This window comes from Coturnix japonica, chromosome 3, assembly GCF_054131305.1.
Source record: "Coturnix japonica strain WE chromosome 3, WE-NBRP24, whole genome shotgun sequence".
Lineage (NCBI taxonomy): Eukaryota > Metazoa > Chordata > Aves > Galliformes > Phasianidae > Coturnix > Coturnix japonica.
Window position 1 is genome coordinate 63,600,633 of NC_140665.1, and position 13,517 is coordinate 63,614,149.

Here is a 13,517-nt window from a genome sequence, read left to right on the forward strand (position 1 = left end):
ATTTTTCTTCAGCTGCCAGCCCCTGTAGCCCCTGTAACTTCTTTTAATGGACTTGACAGAATTTTCTGATAGAACTTCATGATACTCTCAACTCTATGTGAGTTCTGGAAGACTGTGCATAACCACAGCCCCCCCATAAAAAAAAAAAAACACCAAAAAAAAACCCAAAAAAACACCAAAAAAAAACCCTAAAAGTATTTCTTTCCCTCTTCCAACATAAGTTAGTCTGGTTTTCTTAATATACATCAACATCAAGAAATGCAGCTACTATTGAGTCATGTATTAAAATTCAGTTTCTGATGTATTTGGAACCTGAGTCCTCACCCATTTCAAAATTAGGTACTATATGTTTAAACAAGGGAAAAAAAGGCTCACTACCACTATTTATTGACAGTGCTTTCAGATAATCGTTATTAATCACAGGACAATAAATCCTAGAAACATCAACTGAATGAAATTCAGTACTAAGAATTCAGGGGAACAGGTTTTCTGTGGGCTGTTTTTGTTTTTATAGAGGGGAATTACAAAGCATAAGAGAGAAAAAAAAATTCATTTATGACTAGTCATCTTATGAGCATTAGGTGTATTTCAGATCCAAAGTAAAGGCTGCAATTTTCAAATGAAATCAATTTTTATTGGGCTTCCTGACAGTGCTTAAGACATTGAGTTGATACTCATTTCATACAATTAGTCTGTCATCACTATTTTCCAAAATGAAAAAAGAAGGTTTATTAGTACTTAAACAGTTCTTGATTCCTATTATGTTTGCAATTCATTCCTCCTGAGTCCTACAAGTCAGTTCAATAATCAATTGCTGGAAAATGTCAACATGTTCAATTATCTGCCTGAGTTGCAATATAAATTACCAAAATAGCTATTAATCACCTCTAGAAATTGTATTGCTCAAATGTCTAATTGATGCTGTATATAATCTTTTGTTAATTCACAATTTATGAGAGCACCGATCAGTATAGAAGAGGTGAATGTTTCTAGAAAGTAGAGTGGAATATTCTAATCATTACCAACAATATTTTCTTAGCTAAACATATTTGCTTACCACTTCCACGCTGTGTTGAAAGTCCTTCATCTTCAAATATATCAAAACTTTCTTGTCGGGTCTGAGTTGTTTCGGTTTTTAATGTCTCAAGTGGCATTCTCAAGATAGTAAGATTATACTGAAGAGAGTGAGATAGATCATAGCTGTAACTGATAGACAGTTAAAATTTATTAACAACTGTAGAAGAATACTTGTGGTTTTTTTTAAATCCTTACTCCCCATCTATGGCTTTATTTAACACAGAACTGTATTCTCCATTCAAAATATATATTTACACAAAACACACACACTCTGATTCTATATTGCCAAATGGTAGAGGTGGTTTCCAAAAGAAACTTCATGAACATAGAAACTGCTCATGCTAAAACAGTCTAAACTGTATGTTCATGTTATATTTGAAAACTGAACATGCCTTCCAAAAGAAAGCATATCTGAAATCTTTCTTCGCTATGTCCCATAAAGCAGACCAGAAGATCAAAATTAGCTATTCCACTAGAAATATCCAAATATGTTACAAACAATATAAGATTTATTAAACTTAAATATCACCCTCTAACTACTGCTATAGAAAAAAAATAATAGAAAAAAAATTGGTCCACAAAAACTTTGTCCTCAGTGTTATGACTATGCTATAAATACACTCTAATAGTGGAGGCTGAGGAATAAGCAAAAGTTTGTTGGTTTTTTTTTGTTGTTTTTGGTTTTTTTTTTTTTTTTGTTATGTTTTGTTTTTTAAATCAATTCCATAACAGTAACAAATTCTGCATCTCATATCTTTTATACTGAGAACACTATACTAGTTACTTTATAATGGCATACTTTATATTTTATATGCCATTAGGGTTATTTTCCCCACAGAGAAAATACAGAGAGACTTCCATTTTAGCCTAAGGCACCATCAGTGGTTATTTGCTCTCTAGTAAGTTCTAGATATTCATTAACGATACATAACAAATTAGGCAAATATCACTGCTGCTAATAACATCTAACTCAAACATTCACTGTATTTCCATGGACAATTTAAATCAAACTGATAGATGTGTTTATTGGATACTTTTACATGAAACCTCTCCTATCGCCTCTAGGCAGAACCACAGAAACACGTTCTGATAATCTCCAAACTGATGAAAAAATGGGGATGTTAAATTCTAGGGCTCACAGAGAAGAAAACAGCAGTTTTAATGCTGTGAGGGAAAAAAAAAAAGCCTTCCCATGCAAAACCATGAAACAGACATGAAACTTGGGTAGGTCTCTTTTCACAAATATAGCCATGACACAAAGTCTTTACTCTCCAAGAAGATGTTCTAGATGTTAAATAATTTGATGCTTTTAAGAGGACTTTTTAAGATAATGTCTAACTACTGCCAGGTTGAGTACCACCTTTTCCTAATTATTCTACTGTGCCAAAAATCTCATGTATGATAGTAGCTGCGACTAGACACAGGAACTTGTCTTAGGTTTGGCAGCTATGAAAGAGTAGGCAAGTGAATCAGTAATGTCAAGAAAGCCCTATGAATGGTACACTCTGCACTGGGTACGTCTTAGATAAGGGATCTATTTGTATCTTTGCTCTGGAACCAAAGCAAAGCTCTATTTCTGGGAAATGTGATCAAGAAAGAAAAACTGACAGGACAAGCAAATGACCAGAAATACACTACTTTCAAAGTGAACATTATTTACTTAACTTTTATGGTAAGCAGAATTGGGCAAAAAGAAATCATGTTGTCTGAGCTGCAGAACCATATCTATTTCAGTTCAATGTACTTATACTTACAAATGCAAGAAAACAGTGATGCCGCAGCTCCAATGATATTCTACAACTTGTTAGCTCTACAATTCTCTCTATACTACAGATTCCTCTCCAAATTCATAGATCTCCACATGGTGCTCATGTGCACACTGACCAGGCTGCATGTCAGACAGAAGAGATTACTGCTGAGCACACATTGCAGCTTTTCTGTTGGTGAAATACTACATTTCACTACTGACTGTCTACCCTGTCACTAACATCCAGCTTCAGTAGAGGCTCTGTTCCTATTTATTCTGTTGAAGTAGAAAATAGGTTCAAAAGACAGAAAATAGACAGTGTGATCACGTCTGTCTTATTCTGTAAGATAACAAAGTAAAAATGTTGATTATCAAAATCAAGTGGAACAATACAATCAGTAAATAAACAATACTTACCTAAAATAGAAGTTGCTGGAAAGGTCCACATTTTGAAAGATTCTTAAATACCTAGAAAATGATGCAAGTTATAGGGAAAACTATTACTAACCAGATAGACTAATAACCATTCAGGACCTCAGCAAGTAAACTGGATAGGAATGTCAATTCTTGTTGTAAATTCTCTAGCTATCTTATTGCAATTGTCTTAATAGCCAAGTAATCCTGACAGAATGTCAACAATGGGATTAAATTTGTAGTCTTTTTCAAACAGTGTCTGTGTACATGTATACTGTTCTTTAGGTAGTTTCAAATACAGCTGAAGTTCTATTTTCTCTAAACATGGGTCAAAATTTCTAGGACTTATAAAAGCTAATTTCAAACAGCACTATATAACAGCTACTGATTTTCATAGCTATTCTCCAACTCCAAGGAACAAATATCTGCTTCACCCATCATAAACTTAAGTGCTCAGAAGAAACTGTAACACTACCTATGAAAGATAAAAAGTCTGATACGGTAGGTTCTGAAATCGATTAGGGAATACATTCCTTTACATTTTAAGAGATGGGGCTGAGGTCATATCAGTCATATCTTAATGTGGAAACCTTTTTAATAGTTACCATCAGTTTCATTTATTAACTGGCATCAGTTTATCATAGTCTATCACAACCCCTAGGTTATTCGCAGATGATAGAGATGAAAAAGCAGTTTATTGATACCATTTGACTGTTACTTCATAAAAGTCAAGTTATTCCACCCTGATGTAAATCAGCATCAGGCCCAAAATGATTTGAATGACAGAACAGAAGGAAATCCATGACCAAAACAACTAGTAGCAGTTCCTCACTGCTTGCAAAAATATTCAAAAGGTACCTGTCATGTGCCACCATTACTTACCTAGCTTCATCAGGATGAGTGACTCTTACAGAGTCATTTGGAATGTATATCATGTTTGTATCTTCTATTTTGTACACTGCATGACCTCCAATATCTGCCATTTTTCTTCTTTTTGTTATCAACACAATATAGTAGCCTTCTAAAAACCTGACAAAACCTGTTGAAAAAGCATTAAGATGCCATTAGTTGGATGTTTGCATTGGTTTGACCGTATAAAAAAGACTGATAGACTCTTACATTCACTCCTACGTAAGTGTTAGGAAATACAGTACACAGACGTCTAGCTATATTCTGATGGGGTTGGGTTTTTTTGTTTTGCTTTTTACTTTTTTTCCCCACCTCATTGTGCATACCTTCAAGATTAGCTAGCAGGGTAAGATTCATTATTCTGAACGAGTTTCTAACTACTTAAGGCTTGCACTTGCTTTTTATAGAACTTGCATTGTTAGGAATGAAGCAAAGACCCAAATCTACATTTTCCAGGGCCAGGGGGAAATCAAGTCTCCAATTTTCTTTTCAGGTTTATTTATCCCCTACTAGGGAGGAGCAGAAAACAAGAAAAGGATTTGAGGGTATGACAACTCTGTTTTCTCTCTCTCTCCTGAACAGCAGGGAATTAAATCCCTTCCAGAATCTCCCCAAAACGATCCACTCAGAGCATTAAGAGCAATCCTTTCTTGCTGTCTCCTTTCTCAGGAAACATTCTTCACCCTGCTGATGTCTAGAAAATGCCATCTCCAATTTTATTGATTACAATTTAAAAAAAAAAAAAAAAAAGGGCTTCTGAACACTCCAGACTCATTCTTTCACACTATAGGACACTGTCATACTTTTTATTGAGTTTCTTTTTTAGATGGCTCTTATGCATCATCTTGAAAACGTGTAACAAAACATTAAAATGTACAATACATTAAAATGTATAAATTAAAATCAGAAAGAGAAATACATAATCATCTCTCAATCAAAATTTATTTCTAGTATAAATACAATACAGGCAGCAATACAATGGTATTAAGTTTAGCTAACTAATAAACTGTATCAATTAGCTCTTGGAAGGTTGCAGCTTTAAGGTGCTGCCTCAAAGAAAGGGTCTGAAACTCAGTAACTGCTGTACTGCCAACAAATATATGAATGTGGAAAAGTAATCCTTGCTTCCATTTATATTCAATTTCTTTTGCATTATAACTTTAAAAAGGACAAACAAGCATAGTCATGTTCCTCCCTGTCAGTGTTGGAGGCTTCGGTGTGATAGAATGAACAACAATTCTTTTGTTCTGCCTTATTATCTCTCTTGTCTGAAAAATGGGCTCACCTCCACAAGATAAGGAAACCCTACTGACACTAGGTAACAAAGACTTCCACTGGAAGCAACTAGGCTATTGACTTTCCCTTGCTAAACAGAAGTCAAAGTTCCTCTTGTTTCCTCCAGGTAGTGAAATCATCTACGTGAATAGTCCTTATCCTTTCAATCTCACTGGATTTTATCCTGAAATCCAACTGGGAACCAAGTCATTTCACTTTTGCCTAGTTCACTTAGCCTAAAAGTGTGCTCTATTTTAAACACTGTATCAGCTCTCCAATCCATCTACATAAACAGTCTCTGGTTAACCAAGTGATCAGACAGCAGAGAAAAATTATCTTTTTTGATTTTATAAAAAACAACACTGCCCCCCCTAACCTTAACCAGAGGGGAGAAACACATAAATGGTTACGTTCCCTCAAAAATATAGAAGAAAGTTTGCATAATCTGTAATTTCAGAAATACTAACAATATTTTCTTTTCACTTGGTTGTTAAGTAAAATTCAGGGATGTCTTTTAAAGTAATTCCAGTCTCCACATTTTCTGCTATTTTGGATTTGGATATTCAAGTATATAATCAGGCACAATGTATTTTTGGGGGCTGTCAGAGCTCACATTACTGTTTACTTTGAATAAATCATTCATCCAAATATTGAACTCAATATCTGACAACAGGGAGGAAAGTATTGACTTTCAGATGATGTCAGAAGCTATTCAATCCTTGAAGCAATTTTCTAAGATTATGGACAGCTGATCAACATTTAAAAACTCAGCAACATACTTGTCATTTATACCACATAAAAAGAAATAATATTTAACTGCAATTCTTTAACATAATAAATCATCTTTCTGAACAAAGCCTGATGAAGAAAAACAACCTAATAAATCTGGATGCTTTTTTAATACATATACATACGAAGCATAGTTTTTTGGATTTCTGAAGTTCTAGAATTCAGAGGTCCATTGTCTGTGCTGTTTGTGTAAATCTTCAGTCAAAAAACAGGTAAAACAAGGGAAGGCAGAAACACATACAGTGTGACACAGTAAGCCTCACCTCTATAAGAATACAACAAACAAAACACTTACCTACTATACCAAAAGCAGAGACAGCTCGGGATAACCCAGAAGAGCCCTTTTGACCAATCTTTGTTCTGTTCCCCAAGTCTAAGCGGCCAAGAAGTTCCCTCACCTCTTGTTGTGTATATACATGCTTTAAAACAAAAAGTTACTCAAGTTACTGCTTTGGCAGCTAAATGTTACATTACATCAAAGATAGGTAGAATTCATAAGCCATATTTTTGCCCCATATCTCCTGTTTTGCTCCTATCAGCAAGTACTACAAAATGTTATGCACAGCAACAGTAATATTCACAGTCATGTAGGAATTCAGACACCTCTAATTCTGAAACGTTTAGATTTTAAACCATAACCCTCTTGAAAAAGAACCCAAATCTTATTCTTAAGGTTCTTGTTGCTGCTGTTTTGCTGTTTTTTTGTTTTTGTTTTTTTGCTTCAGATATAATATATCGAAAATGCAGAAAAATCTGGCTTAATAGAAATTAAATGCCTTTAGCACTTAAAACAGCATAACCAAACATAACAAAATCATTATGCACATCATAAACTGAAGATCTTGAGAAATTCTGATTAAAGTGAATGTACTTTTTGGAGATCTTATGGCTACTCCCCGTGCTATGTATAGTCATTATCACATTAATACTGTCCAACATATGAGTCTGAGAGAGCAGGGTTTGCAGAAGAGAGTTCAGAGGAGATCTTTCTAATCTCTATCAAAATACCTAACAGAAAACAGTAAAGAGGACTCAGCCAGACTCTGTGGTATCCAGCAAAGGGACAAAGACACAAATTGAAATAGAGGTAAATTCCATTTGAACATAGGAAAAAGCTTATTTTACTGTGACGATGGTCAAACACTGGAACGGGTTACCCAGAGATGCTGTGAAGTTTTTATCCCTATCCAGAAACGACTGGGCTTTGCACTGAGCAATCTGATCTAGTTGTTACTGCTCTGAGCACAGTGGTTGGACAAGACAACCTTCACAGGTCCCACCCAACCTTAGCTTCCTACGACTCCGTGATTCCATGCCATACATTTGTTGAAACAGATTAAATACGCACTATTTAAATACATGTAGCATCTAATATACAGCAATATTTGGAGTAACTGAGGAAAAAAAATAGAGAAGCACTCACCTTATCATCAATTATAACTAAATCCTTTGGTTCAGTGCGATCTATTTTCAAAACACGGTACTTGGTTTCTGCAGGATTACTTCCAACGAGAAAATACCTCTAGATATTAAAAAAAAAAAAAAAAGTCAGAATATTATACAATATAAAGCAACCAAACCCCATTATAACACATCAACAATGCAATATTTAATATGGGCTATTAATGTTCTAGACATCAATAGTTTGGGTAAGTACATTTATACACAACCAAACTTTATGGCTTAAAAGACTTCATTCACTCCAGTATACAGGGAAGAAACAAAAGTTACAACCTGAAGAAAAGTGAAAACTTGCTTAGAAAGGAAAAGATGAAATTTATGCAAGGCACTGTCCAACCACCATTTGCACCAGCCATTAACTGTCTACTTATTTCCTATGTGGAATTCAGCAGAATTTTATAGACAGATGTGTGAAGTCTTAAATTTAATTGCCTTTTCCAGTAGGCTGCAAAAACGTGTAGCTCAATGGAAGTTTAACCAGTGTCTCTCGATGACACTGTTAAACAAAGAACAACAGGAGCAAGCCAGCTAGGATGAGTCAGTGTCCTTCTCCACTGAGACTGCAGCTCAAACACTCTTACAAACGAAAAGATAAAAGAAGTTAAACTGACAGGAAATCTGATGAGAAAATGCTGGGAAAAAAAATAATAAATGGGTGAAGGAAAGACAATTCAACAGCATTCTGACAAAGGGAAAATTGGAAAAGAAAGAAATATTAGAAGATAAATGGGGGGTGGGAGGACAGCACAAATAACAGAAGCTCTATGTTTCATAGACATTCTTCTGCTGAAAAATTTCAAACAAAGAAACTTTCAATAAAAGCTTTGGTTCTGACTGCAAATAAGAACATGAACCAAAAGCTGTGTGGTGGTCTGTTTATGATTAGGATCATCAGACCTTATTGAAAGAAAAAGCCTACTTTGAAATCAACTGCAATTCCCCAGATAAATCATCTCTAGTTATACAGCTTTTCATTCCAGTTTGCAAGTAATCTGGCCCTTCACACTGGATGAGGCTACCTCACTAAATAGACCATTTAAGTAATGAAGAGATTGAAAGAGTCAGTTTTGATGTGTGATACAGAATAATGAACTGGGTACCAGCAAACTCAAAACCAGATTTCACGCTAAAATAAAATTACTCAAATAACACAAAGTAATATTACCATTTTCCCAAAGTTGTTATTCAACTGAAAATGAAGAAACTTCCATAGGTTCCTTGTATATGCATAATACAAAAGCTTTGACCAATGCTGATGTAACTATTTGCATGTACTTCAAGACGTAACACATCAGGCATGTTGTCAATTTGAAACAAGCAACACTAAATGTCCTGAGATTCAAATCCACAGTCACTAGCTGACACAAACATGCTTTCGTACAGTATAAATTAGAGGAGAGCAACTTCATATCAATAATTAAATTGCAAAGAAAGAGAAAAAAACTTGTAAGAAAGAGGTCTAATGCATTGCTTTGATAACTGGAAAAAATGCATTATTTACTTTCACTTCGTCAAACTGCTAATGAAGGATATTAATGCAGTAATCTCTTTCAAAACTTTTAATGTACTTTACATATCTGTTGTCCTGCACTTAGCAGACCTTCTGAAGTTCCTTTTGAAGAAAGAAAGTTTCAAGTACTTCAGTAGTGCAGCAGTTACCTGCCTTTTTTAAAATATATATATATATTTTATATATATATATATTTTCCCTGGTAAAATTCTTACCAATGCTCTTCCACAACACAAGCACTTGTTTTGATCAGCAGTGTTGATCAAAACTACTTTAAAACCAACATTTTTTCATTTAAAATAGCAAAGAAAGACTGCAGATGAATGGATAGTATGTCTCATTTAATGGAAACCAGTGACTGTCTAGACTTAAAAGAATTAACAGTAAACACAGACTGCAGAACTGATTTGCTATAGGCTCTTCTCATTTCACTAATCCATTTAACCAGTATGGTGCTACCACACAGCAAGATGTAACTCATAAATAATACCCAGTCTAGGAGGAAAGCATGGCAAGTCCATGTGAATCTATGCAGCCAGCTCTAAACTTCAATAGTCACATGGATTCAAAGGTGTGGGAGAGAAAAATCAATAACAACATTCACACAACAAACAATTTCATAATTCACACAAATTATTTATTAAGAAAAAACACTTGAAGAACTCTCCTACAAAGGAAGGCTGAGGGAGCAGGAGTTTTTCAGGTGAAAGAGAAGGTTCTGGGGAGAACTCACTGCAGCCTTCCAGAACAAAAAAGGGAAATTAAAAACAGGAGGGAGACATTTTACACTGTCTGATAGCGATAGGACAAGAGGGTGGCCACAGATTATGAATCAATTTGTACTTAAAGAATAAATGCTACATTTCTATTTGCAGAAAAGAATCAACTGAGGCCAAGCAATTTTATACAGCAGTACAGGCCAGTGATGTCTCCTTGTGTCCTGCTCATTAAATAAGCATAATTGCTCCTGCAAGTGACATCTATATTAACTGACGTATCATTCTGAATTAAAATATGACAGCACAGCTTCAGTTTGTCCAAATGGGAACTGGACTCAAAGACCATATTTAAAGCCGAAACATGGTACGTGACACCTTGGAAGACAGACAGATGGACAGAGCTTCAAATGCTACTACCAAGGAAGTTTGGTTGGATACTTTTCCGTTTCTATTTTAATAGAAGGAAAAAACATCAGGGAATGCAATGAGAAATGCACCACTCACATCAGCTTGGTGGCTGCTTGTGAGCTTTGCTCAGCTGCAGGGCCAGCTCAAGGTTCCGCTGCTTACAGTGGTAGCAGAGGGATGGATTAGATGAGAAGTAAAGATATCTGCAGACTACTGCAGCTTCTGCTATAACGAGTAATACTTTAAAAGCACTCTTTGAAGTCTTATAAAGACTAATTTACAGAGGTTGTTTCAAATTAGAAAGCTAGTTTGTATAATGTGTTAAGGAAAGTCAGTTGAGAGCAGAATCAAAACATGGATCAGCAGACTTGCAGACATCACCTTCTTAGAAAGCCAGGCACTGGGAAATCTCCATTTAGCAAGTGGGAATATTAGACACTGCATGTTACAGGATATTCTTATGGAAATAATAAAGAAGAAAAACTGCAAGAATTTTTGAATCTGGACTAGTGTTCAAAACTAGGAACCCCAGATTAGACTTCTAACTTGGAAAGTTCTGGGGAGTGCTTATAATCAACAACCCCAGAGTTGCCTAAACACATTTTCATGATATATCAGCTCATATTCAACGTTAAGATCTGAAACTTAATATATATATATGATTTAAAGACTAACAATTAAAAATTAAATAAAACCAGACATTTCTGGATGATATGAAGCAAAAAATAAAACCCTATCAGTGACATGGACTGCAGCTGAATTTTCTATAACGCAAATACTAGGAAAGAGAAAAGAAAAATGCCAACTGAACACAGCACTGAGTACGGATCATCACATATTAATTTCTAAGGTTGCAGTAAAATAGTCAAAAAGTTAATCAAAACTCGAGTGAGTTGTACTGCTCACAACTATTTTGATAAGTCATAATTACTGAAAGAGAAATGAGAATTCACAGATAAACTGCAGAAACCTTTCTGGGAGTTTCTATTTTTATACTGTTTATTACTCAGTTGAACCAAATAAATGGGAGCATTTTCAAAAAGTTTCAAACAATTGCACTCTAAAGAAAACCTACTGTATTTAGATAAATGAACAGCCTTGACAAAGAACTTTCTCAACAGAACAGTACACAAGGAGAGACTGTGCAGCCCTCCTCATACTGCTCTGTGGGTACCATTCAACCATCACTGAAGATGAACCACACCGTTTCCAGGCTTAGTCTGCCTTGGCCTTTACTGTTCACAAGTGTACCATGCAGATGCTTGCCTATGAGATCTGGACAGAAGCTTCATCTCACATTTATCACTAAGCAACCACGAGATGGGAACAGTCATTAGTCACCTTCACCTGGGACTAAGTTTCAACCAAAGAAATCTAACTGAAAAGCTTTATGCCCTCTTTTATCAATCTTTTGATTCAGCCAAACCAATAAAAATAGCTTCATCTAAGAGGAGCCTAAACACATAAGAGACTCCTTGCTGCAAATTGTTGTTTAAAAAGCAAGATGAGAGTTCTGAAATCAAACATTCTCTTTATATTTTTCCTCTTGTAACAAAATTACTTTGAACTCCTAGTTTTAAAATACAACTTGCTTGTATGTATAGGCTACTTGCCATTAAATGTTAGCACCATAAAGAACTTCTATTTCATTCATCAGTTAGAAAAACCAAAGTAGGTCCTCTCTGTTCTTTAGAAAAAGTCCTCCTGCCCAAGCACAGGGTCATCCACAGGATGCAATGTGGAGATCTGCTTCGCCAGGGTCCTCCCCACTGTCTACCTCGTGTTTCTACCCTTTCTTACGTGTGTTCTCCCTGAGGTGCCACCATCACAACACTTCAATGTAGAGGGGCCACCGGAAACGGCTGCCTTGACTTCATCACATAAAGGAGCCCACCAGGCCCCTGCCAGCACCTTAACACCCGCAATCAATATAGGAAGATATTTATGGATCAAACCAGCAGTTGAAAAAAACACGCTGGGTTGCCAGATGAGTGATCTTCATATGAAAACTGATGTTGGATAAGCACACCACTGGATCTCTCTGCTTACATTTCTGCTTAACTAAGCAGCACAATGGTAGTCATCTCCTGCTGCCAAACATCCACCTCCCCTTCAGAGCAGACATGAAATTATGCAAGGAAAACTTAGCCTCTTCCTCTTTGTGGTAGTTTAATTACATACTAAACTTGACTACCAATCAGAAAATCTTCATGGTATAAACCAGGTATTGAATAAGGGTAACAAAAATATGGGCTCAACTATATGAAAGAAAGGTTAATTGTACCTAGATATATATGTAAATATATAAATGTACCTAGATATAAGACACAGCAAAAACTGCACTATATTCTACCTTTCTATAGATCACACAGCTATTACGAGAGTATCTTTGACCTTGTACAGACCGGTGGAATGACACAGAGAACAAAAAAGATGATAAAAAGTGAAAAGATGTACCTGAAAATAGCAAAAACTCAGGTGGCACAATATGTGATTCCCTCAAGCTGTTGAAGTTCTTAAAAGCAAACATTTTCAAGATAGGAACTTTTAAACCACAGCCTTCCAACCCAGTGCAATCAAAGCTTTACTCATTGGGCCTTCAGCATACCCACTCCAGTTTGAATTATTATTTCTTGAATGTGGAGGAATAGAAAATGTACACAACATACCATACAAGGACTCTTTATATAGGTATATTAGTATTTTTCATTAAGGACCATAATACAAAAGATCACATCTGCCTTTTTCACAGTTGTGCTTAAGCAGCTAAGCCTCTCAATTTTTCTTCAGATAAATTATCCAGATCTTCCCCCTTTCTTGCTTCTGAATTAATAAACTCCTACAAAACTTTTATGGTGTACAACCTGTCTGAGGTGCATTAAGTTTCTCAGTATACTATTCTATTCAAAATTATTTCTTTTATATACTCCTGAGGGTTATCATTATTTCATGCAATCTTGTGCTCTGACTACCCTAATTATTGGCAATATTTCAGAGCTCACCCTCATTTGAGGCCAAGATCATTACTGTAATTGCTAAAACATATTGGTCCTAAAGCAATTACTTGGAAAAAAAAACACACACAAAAAAACAAATCACTCCCATGGGACGATCCCTTATTGAATCCACAATTAACTTTTCTAGTAACCTCCCTTCCACTAGGGAAGCTACGGACTTTCCTTGTGGTGCTGCACCTCAGTAGAGCATT

General features: G+C 35.5%; 1 protein-coding gene across 5 annotated transcripts in view; it reads right to left on the reverse strand.

The window, feature by feature from the left end:
• FIG4 (FIG4 phosphoinositide 5-phosphatase) overlaps window positions 1-13,517 on the reverse strand; it is a 58,978-nt gene that overhangs the window by 41,245 nt on the left and 4,216 nt on the right. For 4 of the 5 annotated variants that reach the window (XM_015858713.3, XM_032443322.2, XM_015858714.3 and 1 more), the window contains exons 2-6: window positions 7,635-7,733; window positions 6,507-6,630; window positions 4,121-4,277; window positions 3,242-3,292; window positions 1,058-1,206 (exon numbers count right to left, since the gene is read on the reverse strand). In XM_015858713.3, coding sequence (XP_015714199.1) covers window positions 1,058-1,206; window positions 3,242-3,292; window positions 4,121-4,277; window positions 6,507-6,630; window positions 7,635-7,733 — 580 coding nt within the window. Of the gene's footprint in view, window positions 1-1,057; window positions 1,207-3,241; window positions 3,293-4,120; window positions 4,278-6,506; window positions 6,631-7,634; window positions 7,734-13,517 lie in introns of those variants that run through there. The other variant, XM_085541845.1, reaches the window with a different exon arrangement.